At 40.6% G+C, this 25,070-nt stretch overlaps 1 protein-coding gene across 1 annotated transcript in view; it reads right to left on the bottom strand.

The window, feature by feature from the left end:
• The window catches only part of nfasca (neurofascin homolog (chicken) a), a 74,649-nt gene extending 57,652 nt beyond the window's left edge, over nucleotides 1-16,997 (bottom strand). The window contains exons 1-4 of the mRNA XM_028576599.1: nucleotides 16,932-16,997; nucleotides 6,546-6,563; nucleotides 3,772-3,877; nucleotides 176-372 (exon numbers count right to left, since the gene is read on the bottom strand). Of these exons, the coding sequence (XP_028432400.1) occupies nucleotides 176-372; nucleotides 3,772-3,877; nucleotides 6,546-6,563; nucleotides 16,932-16,989 (379 nt within the window). The 5' untranslated portion in view covers nucleotides 16,990-16,997. The remainder of the gene's footprint in view (nucleotides 1-175; nucleotides 373-3,771; nucleotides 3,878-6,545; nucleotides 6,564-16,931) is intronic.
• Between the last annotated feature and the right edge of the window lie 8,073 nt (nucleotides 16,998-25,070).

Here is a 25,070-nt window from a genome sequence, read left to right as displayed (position 1 = left end):
CAATAAGTGCGTAGCAACACACCAAAAGGAAACACAATATCTAAGTGTTACAAACAACATGTTCAATCTGTACGGAAAAAGGAGCAGGACGAAGCCGAAAGCTTATTTTTCCCACCCTATGCATATCGTCCAAATATCGTGTAATCATTGTTTGCGTGTGTGTGTGTATTCTTACTGGAGACCCGGAGCAGGATTTTGTTGGACAGAGCCACTCCGAGGTCATTGCTGGCGAAACACTGGTACTCTCCCTCATAGTCCTCTGGTCGTCCGCCGCTACGGAAACCGATCTCCAGAGTTCCCGAGCGTTTTCGCATCGTCACTCTGGGATCTTTTCCGATGTTGAAAAACTTCCCGTTCCTTCGCCATGAGAACCTGAGCCAGAAGACAACGAATCAATGAGTAAGCATTATAACAATAGAATTAAAGTTCATCTATTGAGGACCTCTTCATGTGATGCTCATTTTGAGTTGATACAGTCTTTCTGGTGTCAACCCAGTTTTATTGCCTTGTCTTCTTACCCCAAAACCCACCGTAGTCACAGGACATTTAGATGAGACAGAGCTCAGAGTTGGCACAGTGGAAACTAACCATACCTTCCATTGCATTACAACCAACTGTCCAACTCAACACATATACATTTCCCCAAAACTGTTATATAAGGCTGTGGAGACATTTTTATTGGTGGAGTAAGTTAAGTGTAGTCATGCAGGGAAAGGTTATAAGAACATTCCTAGCCTGCAACTGTACTATCAAGCATAACCAATGGAACTTTTGGCATAATATTTAAGGCAGCAAATACTGGTTAAATAATAATGACAGATTACTGTAAATTCTAATGTTTCATGTATTTGTGTATATGTTTTAAGTATATCTCCATGCCTCCCTGTTTCCTGCTCTACTCCTGTTTTAATTTGCTGTTAATGCAAACGGAAATTTCTCTACATTTATATTTCGTCATAATAAATTCAGTATGTGGTAGTAATGCCTTTCTTCTCTGACAATCGTCAACAGCTGTCTGCTTTGATCCACCCTCTCTCTTCAGCGTGGACCAATGTTAAAAAGTCCCACTGGCATCTTTTCCTTGTGCTACTGTCAAATGGCTCTATTTTCAAGGTTATTTGTTCTTTCTTCATAATGTACATAGTATACTCCTTTCTGTTATTTGAGTAGTTTATCTTATCTAAGTTTAAACTCAACACACTCACTCACTCAGCACAGGACTTTCAGGTTCATAGGGCTGGCCTCGCATTGCTTGCGCTCCAACCAAAAAGAAACTCAGGGTAGCAGAGTGGTGTGTTTGAGATGACTGATGGAATTAATGGTGGAAAGCTGAATTTAGTTTCATGCTATGGGCTCATATTATATGAAAAAACACCAGCACACTTGTTTTTTGAGGAGACATAAAGGCAAAAAGTTACCTAGACATGAGGTATACCCACTGGGATATCACCATGTCAACACGGACGATTCATTGTTTTAACAACCGGAGAAAGTGAAAGCCCTTTGCTTGTCATGTGGTTGCCATCTTACGTTACTAAAACTGCCACATGCCAGCAGCACAAACATCCAGCACATTCATTCTGTTTGTGTGTAATCCTGTTCCATGTGGTGTTTCCAGAGGGCTCCCTGATTAGTGAAGAACCCTGAATATGCTTACATAACCCGCCGCTATTTTTAGTGATAAGCGGGTATTTACAAAAAGATGCTTTTTTTGGGCAGGTTCCAGTAGAGTTGGGCCTGTTGGAGATGCAGCGCAGCACAGAGCCTGAACAATGGGCCACTATTGAAGCTCTGGAGACCAGAGCTGTGTGTGTGTTGTGGCATGTGTCGCAGTGTGAGAGACTGACTGTGAGTGAATAAGTGAACGATCCCTTGCGCTGAATGTTTCATGAGCATGAATAGTCAACCGAGTGCATTATTGGAGCACAAAGCCTGTCCTGGGAAGGGAGAGCCAGTATGTGTGCATGGGAGAGTGGCTTATTGTGAGGTTGTGTAAGTGTGTGTGTACACAAGTATCTGCATGTGTGTGTGTGTGTGTGTGTGTGTGTGTGTGTGTGTGTGTGTGTGTGTGTGTGTGTGTGTCTTACGTAAAGCCAATCTGTCTCCAAATAAACAATGTACCACTGTCCTGAGCTGGTCATACCCCCAGTGATGTAACCACTGGAGACACTGTGTGTGTGTGTGTGTGTGTGTGTGTGTGTGTGTGTGTGTGTGTGTGTGTGTGTGGAACAGAAGAAAAAAAAAGTGAGAAAAGTGTAAGTGATAAAGATGAGGGCAAGAGAGAGAGACATCAAAAAAGATATGGACTAATCCAGCTGGGTTATTGATCACATTTAGGAGGGGAAAAAAAACCATTAACATACCACATTTGTCTCAGATGTGAAAGTAGTTTTTTCAGTGTTTCCAGGTTCCAGTTAAAATTAATAAAACTAATTTCAATATTATTAAATCCTGTTGGGTTTAGGGGGTGGCTCCAAGAGGCTTTTTTTGTATGTCTGGATAAAATACATACACCTACCAAATTTCATAGCTCTACGTGAAGGTGATCTTGTTGTTGTTTGCTGTTAGGGGACTCTATGCCATGGCCAAGCCCGAGACCCATATCAGATATCAGGTTTTCACAAGACTGACATTCATAAAAAAATTCATGCATTTTTGAGTATCAGAGCACCTTTAAAGAATTAGCTCAAACACATAGATTAATAATCAGAAGAAAGAAAGAAAGAAAGAAAATAAAAGAAAGAAAGAAATAAAGAAAGAGGAAGAAAAGACATTAGAATTTCAATAGGGCTTTCGCCCCCAACGCTGTCGGTGCTTGAGCCCTAATGATGGAAAGACACGGAGAGCTCTGGTTTACAGCAGCAGGAGCAGACAGCCTGACAGAGTGATGGAATGGAAGGGCAACGTGGGGGGTAGCAGAGAGAGAGAGAGAGAGAGAGAGCAGCAAAAAGCACAACAGACTGCTTGTCAGGTTAAGGCTGTAGGGAGCAGGCAGACAGGTGTCACACTGAGTTTATAGGGCTGTTAGCAGGAATGGAGCTTTGGTGGGGAACACTGTCACTGAAAAAGAGAGGGTTAACTAAGGTAAAAAAAATACTTAATGTGTGTGTGACAGAAACAGACAGACAGACAGACAGACAGACAGACAGACAGGCAGACAGACAGACAGACAGACAGACAGACAGGCAGACAGACAGGCAGACAGACAGGCAGACAGACAGACAGACAGACAGAGGGGGGCAGAGTGGCAGAAGAGCACATCTGAGTGGCACTACTGTCATTCCACATAACTCTCATTGCCAAAAAGAGACAGGATGGCAAGGAGATACCAAGGACAAACAGACCAGGGTGACAAAAGGCAGCAGAGAAGGAGAAAGAGAAAGACAATGGGCCTGAGTGAAAAGAATGAATGGATAGACAGTGTAAAGGAGAAGAGGAGGAGGAGGAATTAAATGTTCCACGGACTGCTCTGATTTTCCTGATTCCTCTCCCACTGCGTGTGATTGGTGCACACAGCCTGCAGCCTGTTGACATGTCAAGTTTTCAGCCTGTTTCAGCACAGATTTTACACTTTGAGGACAGCTTACTCACTATTAGGAATTAATGTTAGTTTGATTGTCTATAAGCACCACAAATTAAACATATCGGGGAGGAGGCACTTCAGCGAGAAAAAGCCATCCATGTTAAATATAAAATAAAATGTTAAGCTTTATGTCATGTGTGTGTGTGTGTGTGTGTGTGTGTGTGTGTGTGTGTGTGTGCACTGCTTACGTTGGCACTGGGTTGCCCTTGGCCTCACACTCGATGATGATGTTATCTCTGGGGTCGACAATGTAGTCCTTCACTGACTGTTTGACTATAGTGGGGGGCTGCTTTACTGTGGGAGGAGGGGAGAGACAGAGAGGTTACAGGAATAAGGCTGATAATACACACACACACACACACACACACACACACACACACACACAGCGCTGCTTTTCTTCCGCTTCAATGCACTGTAGACAACATGGGTTTATAGCCTAATAAAAGATTTACGTGAAGTTTCCTACAGATCAATATACTGATTTCTGTACAGGAATAAACACAATGGAGAGACAGTAGAAGGAAGGAAGGAAGGAAGGAAAGAAGGAAGGAAGGAAGGAAGGAAAAAAGGAAGGAAGGCAGTGCCACTCCATTGCATGCATTTCCTTCCCCAAATTAAATTGGTTGATGTAAGGAATCTCTTCACACTCCTGTCACTTTGAGCTGCCAAACTTTCTTCAAAGCCACAAAATTGAATTCTAGCTCCCAACATGTACAGTAGCAGCCATGAAAAACATAGTATCTTGGGTTTGAACATTTCATTCACTATAAGCATCGCTTTAATGACGACTTGATGCAGATGTGTGTATGTTAAGTTGACTAGCTGTGTAGAAACAATTTTTTACTATCTTTAAAGTGACATTAGGGAATTGTAAGGTTCAAGAGGTTAAGGGTAATCCCATATACTGCAACTAGATGTGCCTTATCATCCATCCTCCTACAGCCTATTACATACTGATCTTAAAGGAACATTTCACCAACCTTACTAGGGACATTTGATTTATGAACATTATATGTGTTTATAGACATATAGTTGTTTTTCTGTGAGGGATTGTTACAGCCATTTACATTACAGACAGCTCACTTTAGTTTGGCTTCCAATGAAGTGGTTCAGATAATGTGGATAAAATGTTGGTGTTTGTTAGCCCGCTGGACCTTTTTTTTTAGCTATGTTGATGTATATGTCTCAGTCTCAGCATTTACTATGGTGAATAAATGTTCTTATAACTAATAAAATAAATGTTAAGAACAAAGCAATACAACCCAAGTTGTAATAAACTGTGGCTTTCCTTTATCCTGGTACGTATGTAAAACTGATATGAAGAAGTTATAAATGCAATGATCACAATATAATGTATATTGTTTGTCATGATACTAACTGTATGTTTTAATTATGTATTATCTGTATTATGTCTTATGTCCTTTAAAGTGGACTCCAAGAAGATTAGTGGTCGCCAAGGCATCAGCCAGGGGGAACTAGTTAATAAACAATATCCGGAGGCAGATGCCATTTGTGATTAAAACCCATGGCTAGAAATAATCAACATTATCATTTTTTCATACCTAAAAAGCTACTTAATATTCAGGGTTTCCCCGGAATTATTTTCTTACCATGATGGAAAAGGCTCTTGAGCTTTAAAGGACAAAGCTGGTGTTATTCTATTTCTTCTTATTGTAAAAAGAAATGCATCACTAATATATAAATATACAAATACATACTCTTAAAAAGGCTTAGTAATTTCTTGAAACAGCTGGTCACAGTAGCTTTTCTCAAACGTTAATTAAACAGGAAGAAATTGGGCATTTGTTGGGGACTATTTTCAGCAGCGCATTAATACACATTTGGTGCTCTAGCGAGATTGGTGGCAGCAGGATGGTGTGTGTGGGATAGAGTGAAAATAAACTGTGTGAATGTAATGAAGGAAGATGTCAGCCAGTGCAACTCATTGTGTGGCTCACTGATGGAGCTCTATGCCGCACAGGAAGGAGATACATCAGGCTGTGATACACACAGACACACACACACAATACTTTTTTCTTTTCATGGGATTTGTTGTCAATAGGGAAGTTGTAGAATAATGCCTTACCTTTAAACCATTTCCAATGATTCATCTTTTTTAATTATTTTTTCATCTATCAGTCTAAACCTGCTTTACATTCTGTTAAAAGAAACAAATAGATCATAGCTTCCACTTCTCCAGCTGTGTTCAGCATAATATACATATTTAATGGATCATCAAACCCTCCACAGTACAGACACACCACATAGCCAACATTTCTCTGCCCTTTTGCATTTCCAGCTCACTGAGCCCTGCAGGGCAGTGGATCTAACACTGTACACAAGTAGGCTACACACACATACTGCACACACAATACAAGATAACAAGCACTTCAGAGGGCCAGCCGCCTGCTTAGATTAAAGGAGGAGCTTGATGCTCTAAAAGAAAGCTCTGAGGCTGGACTATAAGAGTGGAATCAGGCATGAGAGAACAGTTTAGCTCTGTAATAGAAGCTATTCCAGCTAATCCCAACCACAGCTGAAAAAGGACTGTATTAAACATATCCCTCACGTTGCTATGGCAACCATAAGAGTATTTTCATGGTATGCTTGGTTGTGATAAAAGCCAGGCTATAAGAGATAATTAGTATGGAAATTACTCCTCAATATATCAGCTTATACTACATCCTCGCAGCTCAGATTCTTTAAAGTACCTCGGAGTTATGAATGCTGTGTTGCTATATATATATATATATATAATGTTAGTATTCCTCAGTGCATTTCCCATGCACATTACTCACTGTTTCTTACAAACAATGATCTGTTAGATTATTCCAAGCTTGTCATTCACCCTCAATCATAAATTCATCATTTATTTTGCACTTAAAGCAAGAGATAGCTAGAGCAAGCTGTGAAATGAGTTGGTGGAACAGAAACATTAGCAGTGTTAAAAATAAACACTTACGGTCTTGCAGGATCTTTGCTGTTAGTCCAATGAAAGCCAAAGCGAGACAGAGAGAAGCATGGACAAATTGTAATGTGATTGTTAATCTTATTAAAGACATATAAACATTTATAGTACTATGTTATAACATTGCATATTCATCACGTTATGTTATGTTCAGCTCGGTGGTTCCCAACTGGTGGGGTACATTTCAAAGTGGGTCCAGTGCAAGTGGTTCAACTTTATGAATTTTACAGAGCAGCGCTTTTATTATGGCCAATATATATATATATATATATATAATAAAGAACAATTACAACATGACTACAGTTAGTGAAAGTATTTTACTCAACTGGAACTTTTGATATTCTGTACATAAAATAATAACTAATTCACTATGCTATACACGACACAAACACAACTTACTGTGCATTTATTATTAAATTAAACATTTGTTTTAATGAGTTATTACCCTACTCCAACTTAAAGAAAATGCTTCTGATAAAATAGGCCAACTTCACATTAAATGAATAATGTAGGATTGTTGCTTGACATTATCGGCCGACATGAACACACACGCCTATTTAACTCGATAATAATTATCGAGTTAAATAGGCGTAGTTAAATATATTATTATAATAATAATAATCGTTCAACTCAGGACAGCGCCACTTCTCACAAATACGTATAGGATTGGAGATGAAAAGTTTAACTGACATGTAACCGCTATAAGCTTCGTGGGAAATTAAGAATCAATGCCACCCGACATAACCAATCACACTATGACAGACGCTCCACTTAGCACCAACTGCAATGTTTAATTTTAAATGAATGTAACATACTGGCGGTCTGGCACACGTGGATGCTCAGTATTATCCGCCGGAGCACCCACGGTATCGGCACCTATGTTGTAAACAACCAATGAGTGAGCTCCCTCCAGCACCAAACAGGAAGCAGCAAACTGCTAGAGCCAGTGTTGATTATGGTTGCTATGGCTAAGCTAAATGGTATAGAGGGAAAGTTGCAGATTTTCAACCCTTCTGAAGCGCGTCATCCAACAGAAGTTTTACCGGCAGGTAAACACAGACCTCCGGGTAATGGAGATATTCATCTGCATACGGCAGAACAGAACATCAGCACTCTTTCCCTCAAGTTACCAGCTAGACTGTCTTTTTCCAAGTCTGTTCAGAGTATTCTAATGGGTGGTAGGCATTAACTGCTAGCTGAGATTAACCAGCCTTGTGAGCGGATGAGTAATGGGAAGCTTAAACCCTGAGGGTGGACCAGTTGAGAACCACTGTTATAGCTCACAGTTATGTTGTGTAGAGTTTATGTAATACAATATTGAAATTAGTTGTTATAAACAGAGAGAGAGAGAGAATCGTGATCTATAGAATGAAACACAGAAACTAAGACTCATCATGTGGACTCACCTGTAAGGAGTTCCCGCATCAGCAAAGGGTGAGCAGTAAGGAGGAGAAAGACAACACACACAATTTATGTTTCAGATTGTATATCACAGACTTTAACACAGTGTCACGCTTTTCTTTGGCAGCCCAATTCTTTATGTGATTCAAATGTGTTTGGTTTCTGCAGCACCACAGGAAAGTGAGGAGCATACAATGAGGTGGTAGTGAGTTTATTAAACATATGTCAGAAAAGACTTTTTGTCCTTTGGTATCACTTTGTCCTATTTGGCATGTACATAATGACAGTATAAATCTAGTTTATGTTTGTACAGTCATTTTGTAATGCTCGATATGATTAGACAGACTTTTCAAATTACAATCTGACAATCAATCAGTGTTGACTGCGCTGACTGACAATAACAGGCTGATAAAAAGACAGCGATCTGACAATGTAAGTGTGTAACGTGACTTTTGTAGGTGCCTGACTGTAAGTGAGGGCAACGTAATGCAAAACTAATAAGAAATGATTCACTTCGAGCACAAGGTAACAAGACTTTAACATTTGACTAAATGCTGTAAATGTACTTACAGTTTTTTCCGATTGCTAAACAACAGTGGGCACAACTGGAGTCACATGTGCAAAACTCAAACTACAGTCTGCACTACCAACAGTCACCTGAGCTAAACAGTTCACATCACCTGCAAAACAGGTTCAGTGCAGCCAAACAGTATGCACAAGCCTCACTGAGATAAGAACACTGTCACTCAGAACACACTGAGGGTAAAAACACTAGCATCAAACACCAATACAGAAATTACAAACTTTTATTGTAAAGATAGTGTTTTTCACTTTTTTTATAGATGTGTACATAACCTTTGCTCTTTTTACCTGTTTCTCTCAAACGGTACAGTGTATAATTGTTTCATTCTTAATTGGTGTTTGTATACAAAAAAAGGCTTTCTGAGCTTTCTCTGTATAAATACCGTATATCTTCACTACAGTTTTTTACAATCACTTTGCTACTAATTTCAGAACCTTGACATCATTTTTCAAAACTCTAGACACAAAACTCACAACCAATGATCAAAATGCACATTTTTCAAAATTGCTTGGATACAATACACATAAACCAAATATCATTTGTTCATTTAACAAAGATCACCTGTTCAATATGACACAACTTAACATCAAAGTACTACTATTTCAAAAAGCAATTCACACATTACATTTTAGATAATTGTCTATTCATTCCATTACAATCATCTAACTATCAATCAATACAACTACTCAAAATGATAAGTAACTGTTGCATTACTCTTAATGCATAATTGTATGGAAACAGACAAACAATATTCCATGTTTAGATCATGAAAGTTTCAAGATAACGAGATTCATTGTCACCAGTTAGCGTGGAGCATGAACCAATTAGAATACAGTATCTATGGATGTAATATTTCATCATCATTCTTTACTGTAATGTACTACTGTTTACCAGACAATGTTTCTATGGTCCCATGTACTACCTTCACTGTACTGTACTACTGTTTACCAGACACTGTTTCTATGGTCCCATGTACTACCTTTACTGTACTGTACTACTGTTTACCAGACACTGTTTCTATGGTCCCATGTACTACCTTTACTGTACTGTACTACTGTTTACCAGACACTGTTTCCATGGTCCCATGTATCAACTTTTCAGACTATTTACAGTATTGACAGTATTGCACTGTATGGATTCAGGCCCTTGGAATTTCTTGTCCAATTCTTCCAACTCGCTACTGATGATTGAGATATATAATTTACAGTCGTGAAAAAATTAGGACACCCATGCTAAAGTTGACTAAAAAGAGGAATAAAAAAATCATCTTTTGCAAATTGATCTTAATGCCTTAATTAAAAAAATGAGGAAAAATCCAATCTTTAAGGACACCAATTTTCTTTGTGAATGAATAATGTATCATAAATAAATAAATGTTCTTCCTTAAAATACAGGGGGCATAAATAAGTACACCCCTATGTTAAATTCCCATAAAGGCCGGCAGATTTTTATTTTTAAAGGCCAGTTATTTCAAGGATCCAGGACACTATGCATCCTGATGAAGTTCCCTTGGCCTTTGGCATTAAAATACCCCCATATCATCATATACCCTTCACCATACCCCCACATTATCACATACCCTTCACCATACCCCCACATCATCACATACCCTTCACCATACCCCCACATCATCACATACCCTTCACCATACCCCCCCACATCATCACATACCCTTCACCATACCTAGAGATTGGCATGGGGTACTTTCCGTAAAATCATCTCTATATGCAAATGAAACCATCTATTAGACTAACTGAAATCAAACCATGCCAATCTCTAGGTATGATATATATATATATATATATATACAGTGGTGTGAAAAAGTGTTTGCCCCCTTCCTCATTTCCTGTTCCTTTGCATGTTTGTCACACTTAAGTGTTTCGGAACATCAAACCAATTTAAACAATAGTCAAGGACAACACAAGTAAACACAAAATGCAATTTGTAAATGAAGGTGTTTATCATTAAAGGAGAAAAAAAATCCAAACCATCATGGCCCTGTGTGAAAAAGTGATTGCCCCCTAAACCTAATAACTGGTTGGGCCACCCTTAGCAGCAACAACTGCAACCAAGCGTTTGCGATAACGTGCAATGAGGCTTTTACAGCGTCCTGGAGGAATTTTGGCCCACTCATCTTTGCAGAATTGTCCTAATTCAGTTACATTAGAGGGTTTTCGAGCATGAACGGCCTTTTTAAGGTCATACCACAACATCTCAATAGGATTCAGGTCAGGACTTTGGCTAGGCCACTCCAAAGTCTTCATTTTGTTTTTCTTCAGCCATTCGGTGGTGGACTTGCTGGTGTGTTTAGGATCATTGTCCTGCTGCAGAACCCAAGTTCGTTTCAGCTTGAGTACACGAACAGATGGTCGGACATTCTCCTTCAGGATCTCTTGGTAGACAGCAGAATTCATAGTTCCTTTTATCACGGCAAGTCTTCCAGGTCCTGAAGCAGCAAAACAGCCCCAGACCATCACACTGCCACCACCATATTTTACAGTTGGTATAATGTTCTTTTTATGAAATGCAGTGTTCCTTCTACGCCAGATATACTTGGACACACACCTTCCAAAGAGTTCCACTTTTGTCTCATCGGTCCACAGAATGTTGTCCCAAAAGTCTTGGGGATCATCAAGATGTGTTCTGGAGAAATTGAGACGAGCTTTGATGTTCTTTTTGCTCAGCAGTGGTTTTCTCCTTGGAACTCTGCCATGCAGGCCATTTTGCCCAGTCTTTTCCTGATGGTGGAGGCATGAACGCTGACCTTAACTGAGGCAAGTGAGGCCTGCAGTTCTTTGGACGTTGTTGTGGGGTCTTTTGTGACCTCTTGGATGAGTCGTCGCTGCGCTCTTGGGGTAATTTTGGGCGGCCGGCCACTCCTGGGAAGGTTCACCACTGTTCCATGTCTTCGCCATTTGTGGATAATGGCTCTCACTGTGGTTCGCTGGATTCCCAAAGCTTTGGAAATGGCTTTATAACCCTTTCCAGACTGATAGATCTCAATTACTTTCTTTCTCAATTGTTCCTGAATTTCTTTGGGTCTCGGCATGATGTGTAGCTTTTAAGGATCTTCTGGTGGACCTTACTGTGTCAAGCAGCTCCTATTTAAGTGATGCCTTGATTGTGAACAGGTGTGGCAATAATCAGGCCTGGGTGTGGCTAGAGAAATTGAACTCAGGTGTGGACAACCACAGTTATAGTATGTTTTAACAAGGGGGGCAATCACTTTTTCACACAGGGCCATGATGGTTTGGATTTTTTTTCTCCTTTAATAATAAACACCTTCATTTACAAATTGCATTTTGTGTTTACTTGTGTTGTCCTTGACTTTTGTTTAAATTGGTTTGATGTTCCGAAACACTTAAGTGTGACACACATGCAAAGGAACAGGAAATGAGGAAGGGGGCAAACACTTTTTCACACCACTGTATATATATATATATATATATGGGGTATATATGGGGCATGGGGTAGTTTCCATAAAATCATTTCTCAATGCAAATCAAACCAGCTATCAACTCAAATTAACTGAAATAAAACCATGCCAATCTCTAGGTATGGTGAAGGGTATGTGATGATGTTGGGCTATTTTAATTCCAAAGGCCAAGGGAACTTTATCAGGATGCATAGTATCCTGGATCCATGAAATAACTGGCCTTTAAAAATAAAAATCTGCCTGCCTCTATGGGAATTTAACATAGGGGTGTACTTACTTATGCCCCCTGTATTTTAAGGAAGAACATTTATTTATTTACGATACATTATTCATTCACAAACAAAATTGGTGTCCATAAAGGTTGGATTTTTGCTAATTCTTTTAATTAAGGCATTAAGATCAATTTCCAAAGATGATTTTTTTATTCCTCTTTTTAGTCAACTTTAGCATGGGTGTCCTAATTTTTTCTCATGACTGTATATATACTTTATTTATAGAGTACTGTATGTCTGTTGTCGTTGCAAATGAGAATTTGTTCTCAATCGACTTACCTGGATAAATAAAGGTTAATATATATATATATATATATATATATATATATATATATATATATATATATATATATATACTTCTACCACATTGGTATGCAGTATTCACTCTACTACTGCAGTACTTTAACAGGGATGTATTTACTTGTAGTACCATAATGAAACATGTATCACCTATTTTGTACTACAATATTTAATGATTGTACGAACGATGACCCAGTGAAACTATGGGTAGCATATGTGTAGGTGATCTAAAGTAACGTTTCAATGGTATTTCACAATATATTTGTTTTTTGAACCAGTGATTGTGCAAGTGCAAGATTTCTTTAAAGATATGAATGCCCAATGCAGTGTTTTGAACATTGGACAGCCTGTGTTACAAGTGATAACTGTTTTGAGTTTTGTGTCTAGAGTTTTGAAAAATGACGTCAAGGTTCTGAAATTAGTAGCAAAGTGATTGTAAAAAACTGTAACTAGTCTAAAACAAGACACCTGCTTAGGCTTTCAGCTAAAATTCCAATCAGCAGTGTTTGATAGGCACCAGACTGAAATCTATTCTGTTTTGAATGTGTGGTTAACAGTTTTGACAGCAGTATGTTAGCATTTGAACAAAGTGCTGTAAATCTACAGTGTTGTGCACGTTGTGGTTAAAGTCATGGGATAAGTGTGTAGAGTTTTGAAAACTGTGTTCAAGCAATGAAAAATGAATTAGAGTTTGGTCCACATGAACTGCTGCTGTACAGACTGTAGTTAGTTTTATGTGACTCCAGTTGTGCCCACTGTCGTTTAGCAATCGAAAAAACTGTAAGACCCTTCCCCACTGACACACAGGAACACACACACACACACACACACACACACACACACACCCTGTGTCAGGAGCTTGGCCTTGTGTTTGCGTAACAGATGAGTCCTGATAAATGGTGTGTGCTGTGTGTGCATGTGTGTGCATGCTTACATCCATGCTGCTGTTCACTAGTATGGGTCTTGCCTGCATGTATTTTGTATTTGATAAATAATAATGATGATTGATTTGTTAACTACAGTACAACTCCACAGACCTTTTAACAGAACTTAAATAGTATTCATATCATGCCCTTTATATATTATTATGTAAAGATGGAGTGTGTGTGTGTGTGTGTGTGTGTGTGTGTGTGTGTGTGTGTGTGTGTGTGTGTGTGTGTGTGTGTGTGTGTGTGTCCATGTCTGTATGTCCTGTGGGATGTGCGGAAATAACTAATCAATAAAGGTCAAAAGTGCAGTTTGCTGTGAAGCAAATAAAGAGACTGAAGAAAAAGAGGGGGATGGGGCTTCTCATTCTGTCTCCTGAATTAAAGCATCAACACACTGTGGATGTGCTGCTCTGACAAAAAGCTACAAGGGAAGAGTCATCAGGGTCTAACATGTCATATTGCATCATTTTGCGAAACAAAAATGTGAAGATGTACATTGCTAAGCAGAAAAATGGATTACTGGTGGCTTTTTGATACATATTTTATGCCATTCTATGTCTACCAAGTAAAATTTCTTGTATGCATAAACATTCTTGGCCTGATTCTCAAGGTGCAAGTTTCATTTATTGTTAATCTACAGCACAGGGTTGCACAATGAAATGCAAGATGTAGCTCCCTAATGCTAAGAATACAAAACAAAATGGCCAGGAGACTACAGATGAAAAATAGCCATTTGGCTAATTCTGGCTTTTTTAACCATGTTTGTTCATGTGTTTTATGAAATTGCACTGTCCCCTTCTAAATAAACCAATAAATCAAATCAAAATACAAGATTTATACGGCGCATGGAGGATGAGTTGTCTGAGGAAAGAAGCTTGTCTTAAGGTTTAATGGTACAAAAGCCAATTCTGCTGCTTGAAAATGTTTATTATAAAAACATAACAAGAACCTAATAAACTGTTATTTACCGTGTTTCGTACTGAACTAGGAGTTGAATTGGACCAACTGGGTAATAAGGTTATTATCCAAATGTGTGTGTGTGTGTGTGTGTGTGTGTGTAAATCAGATCAATAGAGCATCATAAGTCTAGGGTTGAAAGGTCAGGCTTATAAAAAAAACAGAAAGAGAGGTGGCGCCATAGGGGGGTAGAAAAAGAAGACAGAGCAGCTGACAGCTGTGAGTGTGCGTGTGCATGTGTGTGTGTGTTGTGTGTGTGTGTGTCAGCATGCAGTTGTGTATGGAACATATAGGCCAGGTGTCCTTGAGGCTCTCTCAAAATCAAATCATTTTTCATTGCACAATTGTGAAACATTTATCTTTGCTCTGAAAAGGAGTGTGTATGTGTGTGTATGTGTGTGTATGTGCGTGCGTGCGTAAGGGCATGACTCTTCCTTTTGTCCTTTGTGCTTTTGTCCCAATTCCCTCAGGAATCCATTTAACAGCAATCCAGGCTGTACTGATCAAAATGGACAGGTATGAGAGTGTGTGTGTGTGTGTGTGTGTGTGTGTGTGTGTGTTGGCGTATCTATATAAAACATTAGTATGTGCATGGTGGAACCAAGGAAGACTTTTTTTTTGCAGTGACCCCAAAGTGAAACACTATTACCCAGGGATATAAAGCAGTGTATTCATTATGATAATCAAATGTCAATGTATTTATTATTTCATATTTAAAAAAATCAAGGCTAAATTATTTTAACTTCACTGTTGGAGTAAATTAATTATTATCTTTCGGTAATCACTGTCTTGTTTTAAATTGATGTGCGCCTATGAGGAGTGCCATCACATCCATGTATTGTCTGGACTGGTCCCATCAGAGGTTGCTGCTGGAAAGGGCGACTTTTATTTTGTGCATATGAACCGATGTAAACGCATGTGGTTACATTTTCTGAGCTGCAGTTTATATCTACCATTGTCGTTTATCAAAAATAATGAACAGTTATATTTCACTCTTACTTTAGTCAGGCTCAGCGTCACAGAACACTGCTCTGGAAGTGGCTGGCACAGACAAAGACAGACCGAAAGAAGCACTGCAGCGGCCAGCAAGGTTAGCAAGACAGACAGACTAGAGAGACATGCACTACTGGCGAAGACATCATCAAACATGGAGAGGGTTTACCCGAATTCTTGAGCACTTGGAAGCGAACCGAGTCCCCTGTTTCCAAGCAGACCATTTCTTTAAACCATTCACAATCATCTTGGGCGGTGCTAAGCACCAGAGAAAAGCAGCAGTGCCGCTGCAAAACAGGCTCGTAAGGAACTTGTTCGTTAAAAAGTTGTTTTAGTCTTGCAACATAAAACTCAGATTGGACAGATAGTCTAGCTAGCTGTCGGGATTTACTTTGCAGAGATCTGAGAAAAGGTAAACCATAGTCCTCATATATCAACCAGAGTTTAAAATGCCAAACACAAAGGAAGCCCAAGGCAATGGATATCTGGCCTAAATGAGTGAAAGTTGGCGGATTTTCTGGCGTCAAGGATATAGACTATGTACGTAACTACATTGTTTATTTTAAGCCAAACCATGAACTTTTCATGAACCTAACCAAGTAGTTTTGGTGCCTAAGCCTCAACAAACTGCGACCGTAATGTTTAGGTATGAGCATGTGTTGATCTGCTGCCACTGGTAGGGGCGCTAATTTAGGAAACGCTGCTGTGGGTCGTATTAGAGGGTAGGAAGAAATTACTTATCTGTTCATATAGGTTGAAGGACTGGTTAATCATACACCTCTCTCTCCACCATGTTTCCTGACTGTGTGTTCACAATGCCAAAACACGCCACTTGCCATACGTTGTAAAATGATCTGCCTTTTACTAAAAGGCTATAAGCAACAACATCACAACTCACCCAAGACTATTTATACAAGTCATGTTTGATTGTTCTGTCTCTGCATTCTCCTTCTCCTAGGCTCCACATCTCCTGTTTTGGGTTTGGTTTATTTCTTTTGTTGCAGTTGTCATTTGCCCACATATCTTCCACTCACACATACACCGCACACACTACTGATAACACTGATTCCACATCTGTTTTGATTCTTTTGTTAATAGTAGTTTGTTTATGTTGCAATAAACACTTTATTGGCATTTTAACCTGTTTGGTCTCCCCTCTTTTGTCACATGCATTGAGTCGGTTTGTGACAACGAGGCAAACTGTCAAACAGCTTCTGTGTTCTTTGTCAGCGTGTGTTGGCAGTATGCAGTTTAAAGAGTATCTAAAAGTCTGGGCTAAAAATGATTGGCAGAAGCTGACATTACATGGAATATAGTTACTATGTCAGTACTACCACACAGCAAGTCAATTGGGCTGCAGCAATCCTAACAACACTGAGTACCCTTGTGTAAAGCCCAGTCAACTTCCCTTTAACCAAATTAATTGTCATAGTTTTGGTATTTGTGTCACCATTTGATGTAACATATTGCGTTAACATAAGTGGATCTGATGATTGCTGAGTGACTTACCATCTTGTGGGACTTCAATGGGTGCTGCTTCGCGCCACAGTAGCAGCAATAATGACATGTGAACCAGGGCCACATGGCCGCCCTGCCCCAACATCTCTCCACCACCGATTGGCCGGCCTCGCCCCTTACCTCTCCTGATTGGCTAGATGGTTCTCCTTACAGCCACGCAGAGGACCTGAGAGTACAGACACAGAGACAAATGGTTAGGATGAAGACAGCGTAGTAGGCCGCTCAGTACAGTATATCTACAGTATACACTTTTTGTGTGTGTGTTGTTGAGTGTGTAGCTGTGCATGTATTCTGGCATGAGAGTGTGTGTCGACTCTGGCCTACATTCACAGCTGAGGCTCTGTGTGGCTCCCGAGAGAGAGCAGCCTGGAAACAAAGCCAGGGAGAAGCTCTGTGGCACTGATTCTTTCAGTAGGATCAGACTCCAGTCACAAGCTGTTTCACGGCAAAATGCAGAATGGTTTCAATTTTCTGCCCAGAAATGATGATTGAGAATGGATTATTGGGACCATTGCATCATTCAAATTGAATCAATGTTTTCGCTAATTTTAGCATTTTGTTTGTTAATTGTATATTTTCATAATCTTTTAGCTACAAAAGGGTGTTTAGAGACTGAGAAATACCTCTCTATTAGTACTTATCATCACGTTTCATCTATACAATAATTCCAAAATGTAACAGAATTATGTTTATTGTTAAAGGTGCAATATGTAATATTGTATGTAATACTGGCAGCTAGCGGTTAAAATAGTTACTGCACTACCAATTAAAAATACTGGAGAGTCGTCTCCCCCGCCCCCTCCTGCCCAGATTCGAAGTTCACAGGGATTGCCAGGCTGAGACCGCAGCATTCACAACAATGTTGCTAGACGCTTTTCTCACATAGCCAGACATTACTCCACAGCACAGCGGAGTAGCTAACGGTAGATGCTGGCTATATTGACAGTCATAAAAGCCCGTGCTCACACGGAGCTCTGTAACCAACTGACAGACACACTTTTTCGGCTTAAAATGACAGTATGAACCGCTAAAAACACAACAACCTCACTGTCCTCTCCACACGCCAGTCAGGCACATTTCCTCGGGTTAGAATTACAATACGAAACGCTAAAAATACCACTACCTTGCCGACGGAACACACTTCATTGGCTTAGAATTACGGCAACAATCGCTAAACACACTGCAAACTCACAGTCCTCTCTTTCCGATTTACAGCCCCCCTGTCGTGGCTTAAAATACTCACCGTTGTCGGCTCCAGCCGCTAAACTACACGTTGTAAACAGCCGTGGGCTGCTTGCCTGATCCTCCCGGTAACGTTAACAGTTAGCAGGGTTAGCATGGCGGCGTTAGCCAGGACCAGTCGGGATCACTTTACTGGCTGTCTCAATTGTTTTTGCGAGTAACCAACTCGGGTACTCTAGCTATATAATTCAATGTGAGTACACAAATGTTGAAATGACAAAAAATGCCCGTCCCTAGTAGCTGTGATAAATTAGCCTGAAGCTAATGCTTACCTGTTCAGGAAAAATAAGCCAACTCTGCGTCCTTTTGGGATCTAAGCTGTCTCCATCTTTCAAATAACGCTACATCTCCAATATTTACCAGGGGGTTGTTACGTGTCTGGTCACGCAACTGTTAGAAACATGCTGTTTTCTTTTTTTATGTCATGTAGAAATCTATCTCCATTGATCCTGTTTGTTTGTTAGCTGCTTTCATGGCTGTACTACCGTTACAGCTGTAGCGCGCTGGGTTTACGTTTTTACAGGTATATCTGGCAACCCGGCCTGGCTGTCAAACTGGGCCGTTGATAACAACACACAGATCAAAACATAAACATAAATTCCGTCACGGAATGTAAATTTCAAAAAGAAAAAATACTGACATTAGCATTGTTGTCAGAAAATATAGTATTTCAGTTTAACATGTTTCCTTAATATCTGATGAGGCATTGGTGTCATTTTTGGATTTATTACAGTACACATATTACATATTGGACCTTTAAGTGTTCTTGAAATATATATTTTATTTCAAAATTCAAAAGGCAAAATGTAATTCTACAAAAACAAATGTAATGAATGTTCCATCATTTGCTGCTGAACACTTAACCCATAAACTAATATCAAGACGATGCAGTGATATTTATCACAATATTAACTTATAATGCCAGTGATAAAGCAGAACACGTAGTGCCCATGCTTCAATATCCGTGTAATAGCTTGTGAGGTGCAGTGACAAACAAGGCGTGCCACCCACTGTATGTGGTTATTGACTCTGTCTTGTCAAAGGTTTTTAAGGGTGTGTGACTATTGAGAGGCCCTGATATCTGTCTTCCCAGTATTATCCCATCAGACAATCCCCATGAATCCAGGTCAGGAGGTGATGCCAAATTCTCCAAATGAGGGGGATGAGATTTGTTTGGCAGTTAGCCACAATAATGGACTATCAGTTGAACATTCATATCCAGAAAGGCATTCTTATGCAAGTCACAAATCTCTGGTTTTGGCTACCTACTCAAGTCACAGAGTTCCACCCAACTTGTTGGTAACAGCACAGCGCTATAATTGTAACTTATTGACTGATCTTGTCAATGTATTGCTGTCGAACTAGAGGCCACAGATTGTATTAGGAATAAAGCGGGCATATTCTACCTGGTAGAATTATTTTCCATAGGTCAGGGTTTCAAAAGCTATGTGCAGAGTGTGTCCTTATCACATCATCAAACATGATCTCTTCATTTAGCGTTTAAGATATTCTGTATAACTTAAACAGAAAACAGTGTAAATGAGCCAGAGTTTGCTTATGCTGATCTTCATCTTCCTGGCCAGATGTTAAAAAGACAGCCATAAAAATGGCCAGTGTTAAAGGTTAGGGGCAAATCTCAGTATAACAGTAGCACAAGCAGAGAAACATTGAACAAAGCCAACAAAGTGACTCTTTAAAGCAATGCTAATCTAAAATTTGCTAACATTAGCCACCATAAGCTACTGGTCATACAACACCAACTAAGACTGGAGAAGCTAAACCGTATTGTGCGTTTTATTTGTAAAATACCATTGTTTCTTCAAAAGTTACATAGTCTCGCTGTAATTAATAATGAGTTAAAATTATGAATCAGACTTATGGAATCATGTTATATATATTATATTTAACATTTGAAATGAGGGGTCTCAGTCCAGTTTTCACTATAAATTATATTATTTTGTTTATTTTAACTGTAATTTAACGATTATTGATACAGTTGACGTCACAGTCCTCAGCACCTCGATAGTGTGTTAAGTCACATTCTCCGTCCTCATTATCCATATTTTCTTGCAGATTTAAAATGGCAACCTAATGGTAAACGCTCACCCTCACAACGCCCACCCTCACACTCCCACCTGTTTTCTTTTTTTAATTCATCCTGTTGTCATGGCTTTGAGCTCTGGTGTGATTTGAAGCAGAGAGAAGGATTGATCCTGGTGGGAGATGGCAGCACGGGGGACAGGGATTAACAGTGGCAGGTGGTCCTGCTATGGTTGCCAGTACACAGACCTGGCTGTCATTTGGAGGTGGTGGGGTGTAAATTAGAAATCTTTGGCTTGCGGGTTGGCTGCTGAATAATTTGGCAGGAAGAAAAGTTTAGACCACTGAGTATAGAAAAACATGGATGTAGTGCCCATATTGTCAGCAGGCCTACTAGCTCCTGCAGGGTCAATCTAAAGCTCCAATATTGTTTACCACTCACTGCCATCTTTGCCAGTTACTGAGGCCAGAAAGTCCTTATTGGGCACGAGGTGATGAAGCTTGGTATGGGTGTAGGTAAGGTAGCACAAACAAGACAGGTGAGTTTGTCAGGCTGAGACACAAGCTATGTTTCCATCCGTCAATCAAATTTTCTGAAGTTTGCTAAAAACAGTCATGCGAATAAAGCCGGTGAAAGTGTTTCCATCCAACGGCTTTAAAGCGAATAAAAACCTGTGTAATGATGTCACATGCTGTTTTGCAATCAAATTGGTCTATCGAATAGATTTGAGACATCATCTGTTTCCATAAATTTTCGCACTGAATCGCACAGCATTCAAGCTAACATTTGCAAATTATTAATATTTTACGAGTTTTAATGTGTATTGTGCTCATGTGCCAGCTGATAGCGACATACTGTATGTATCAAGCTATACTAAGATAACAACGGCACTACCAAAACATCACTATGATGATGCAGATGCACCTAAAGGCCAAACGACAACAACGGCGGCCTGTGGTATGGAAACGACAGCGCACCAAACAGAAAATGTAAATTCAATTTTAAAAGTCTCTCGTTACACTTATATCTATTTTTGTTTCCACCCGCCATATCTGCAAAGAAAGTAGACATGACCTAAAACTTCTTCGTCTTCGTTTTAATGATCTAAAACATAATCGCAATTCATTATTTATTCGGTGAATATAGTTTACATCAGCATTTATCGCATGAGCCGTTTACCGATTATGAGAATTGAGATTGTACGTACAAACTTTGTGTCGATATTTATGAAATTCAATCGAATTTTACTGTTTCCATAAGGCATTTTTCATTCAATATTACCTAATTCACATCAAAACGTGTGGATGGAAACATGGTTACAAACCCATTACAAAACTCCTCTTCCCTGTCTCTCAGTACAGGTGCTCCACAAGGCTGTGTCTTGAGTCCCTTCCTGTACTCTCTATACACCCATGACTGCACACCCACCCACAACACCAATGTCATCATCAAATTTGCAGATGACACAACAGTGGTTGGCTTGATCACAAGGGGAGATGAGGCGACATACAGGGAGGAGGTCCAGAGGTTAACAGACTGGTGTGCAATTAACAACTTGGCTCTAAACACCATAAAAAACAAAAGAGCTCATTGTTGATTTTAGGAGGAAGAAGGAGGAGTGATAAATGGGGGTGTTGTGGAGAGGGTGTCAACATTTAAGTTCCTGGGCACGCACATCTCGGAGAACCTCACATGGAAACATAACACCAACTGTCTGATCAGGAAGGCACAGCAGCGACTATTCTTCCTGAGAGTTCTCAGGAAGGTCAATCTATCACATCTGCTAATATCCTTCTATCGCTGTTCCATTGAGAGTGTCCTGACCTACAACATCCTGGTGTGGTACAGTAGCCGCTCTGCAGCTGACAAAAAGGCCCTGCAGAGGGTAATCAAAGCTGCTCAGAAAACAACCAACACACACCTACCTGCTCTGGAAGGCATCTTCACCTCCCGCTTCCTCCAGAAAACAAATATACTGAAAGACTCTTCCCACCCTGCCCACCATCTCTTTGACCTTCTGCCCTCAGGCAGACGATACAGAACACTTAAAACACGCACCACTAGATTGTTGAACAGTTTTTACCCAAAGGCTGTTACAAGACTGAACACTACCATGAAATCATACAGCTAATTGGGATTGTGCATGAACCTGTATCTATTTATGTTTATAGAAAATGCTGGCCGTGTACCTGCTGATAGTGTGAGTGTTGGTGTGGAAGTGGAACACTCACAAACAAATGTTATTTATATAGTTTTATTGTTGTTTTTACTTATTTATTGCTTGAGATACGTCTTCACTTCGTGCAATGACATTTCGTTGTATTCTTTTACAATGACATTTAATTTTTTTTTCATTTTTTATTTATTAAACAGGAAAAGATTAAAGACAATCGGGCCTGACTCAGTGTAAAACTGATTTTCAGCAGGTTCCTGCTCTGCAGAACATAAACACCACATACACAACAAAAACTCCTAGACAGAAGTGTATGACAATAAAAGGATTCTGAATCTGAATACACAAAGGAGTATCAGCCTTTATCTCTTTAAACTACGAGCTGTTAAATAACAGAATGATTTCACAACAGACGGGGCACAACAGCTTTTTTGCCTGAGGGGCAGTAGTCAGATGTCATCCAAAACCTGCAAACACCTCGCAAACACGCACGCAAACACGCACGCATGCACGTACGCACACACGCACACATTATGCATAAACCATCTGGTGGTATGTTAGTCCAACACGATAAAACTAAATAGCTAATCTGCCCCTGGGGAGCTAATACCCCTGGATTGGCAGGCATGAGGTGCCAATCACACACACACACACACACACACACACACACACAAACAGATGCAAATGCACAGGGTACATGGTCACACCCCGACCTTCATTGCGCTCAGCAGACACACACACACACACACACACACATAAAAGCACACATATCTCTGTAGCCTAGCTGTTGTGAAACCTGACCAATATCACCCCATCTCTGTTAATTACCACACACACACACGCACACACACACACACACACACACATATACACACACACGCACAGTGGCAAATGCACAGGGTACATGGTCACACATGGATGAAGACACACCCCGACATTCATTGCGTTCAGCAGACATACACACACACACGCACACACACACACACACACACACACACACACACACACACACACACACACACACACACAAACACACACACACACACATACACAAACACACACACAGACACAAACACACACACACACACACACACATTACATATAAGAAGAACAGTACAGGGATTAGGAAAAGAGCATGCCACACAGTCCAATGTGAGCCTCAAAACAGAAAGGTGCTTTGAATTGCAGATCTATTCCCAGCCGAGAGATCTCAGGATAAGGAGGAATGAAAGAGAAAAAGAGACATGAAAAGAATGGCAGGGAAAGCTCTGAAATAGGTCAGTGTTTCATTCCACGTGTGGAACCATCTCCACACACTGCAGTGCATTATAAATGATGCTGTAGCACACAGTGATACACTGAGGCTAAGTGCACATGCAGAGGAGAAAAAGGGTCGGTGAACGTAACATACTACCAGGGTGCGAACTACGGGGGAGCTAGGGGAAGCTCAGCTGCCCTTACAGTTTTTCTCAATTGCTGAAACTAAAACGGAAGCACATTGATCACATGTTTACTCCTTTGATTTTTGTCCCTTTCAGTATTGTATACTGTAGTACAGTGCATTGTAGGCTGCATACTGTACAATGAACAAATTGTATGGCCCTGAACATTGTGCTTTCTATTTGTTACTGTAACAGCACTGACTGCTCAATAGATTTTGACTGGTTGCAGGTTCATATCAACAAAGAACAAGAGACTAAAGACTAAAGGGCTTAAACGGCGGGCAGACGCTTTTCTGGCGCTCCAGGTCAACGGTGAAGGTGACGGCAGCTGGGCAGATCGACAGGACTCCAGCGACATCCTGGAACTTCCAGAGGAGGAGCTCTTCGGCAAGCACGAGCCCACCGACTCAATTCCCGCCGAAGACGGTTCTCTCTCCGGCTCCCTCGCCGGCTCTCTCGCCGGCTCTCTCGCCGGCTCTCTCGCCGGCTCTTCCCCCTCCCCACTGGGAGGACTGGAGCTCGAGAAGGGTAACGACGCTCCCCCACTGCAGCTCTCCACATCCCCTGAGAAGTCATGGGCTCCGCCTCAACGGCTTTCCCCTCTGCTTCAAGCAGCTCCCCTCCCCACCGCTAAGGCCCTTTTAGGATTTACCGTACATCATAAAGAATGCAGCGGACCTGAGAGGCATCACGATGCCGCCTGAGCAACCAGCCCTTGTTCACGGCGTCTTGAGCGGGGATGTTTATGTTCAGGAGCCCCATCCAAATGCCATCCAAATGGGGGAGGGCCTTGACTTGGTGGCTGCTCCCGCCATACATGGCGATGACTGGTTACCACCCTTTCGACTATGCCCTACCTTCGGCTGTGCGAAATGGTCACGTGCTTCGCACAGCGGCGTTACAGCCGTTATGCAGGAAAGAGATTAAAGTCCTTTTTTATTTGGACGATTTAATCATTTTGGTTCCTTCCCAGGAGAGGGCTGCACTCCACACAATGGAGGTTGTGCAGCACCTACAGACACTGGGTTTTGCCATGAACTGGCAAAAGAGCTCGCTGGTCCCCTCACAGACAATAGTTTATCTGGGCATAGACATAATCTCAGCTACTAGTAGAGCCAAACTATGAGCTCTCTGCTGTCACGCATCTCACAACAGTGTCGGCACTGTCTGTGATGCGTCTGCTGGGCATGATGTCTGGGAGTCACGTGGTGGTTCCTCTGGGTCTCCTCCCC

This window comes from Perca flavescens, chromosome 4 (assembly GCF_004354835.1).
Source record: "Perca flavescens isolate YP-PL-M2 chromosome 4, PFLA_1.0, whole genome shotgun sequence".
Taxonomy (NCBI): Eukaryota; Metazoa; Chordata; class Actinopteri; order Perciformes; family Percidae; genus Perca; species Perca flavescens.
The sequence above is the reverse complement of the archived record's forward strand: the minus strand, read 5'-3'. Positions and strand labels throughout refer to the sequence as shown.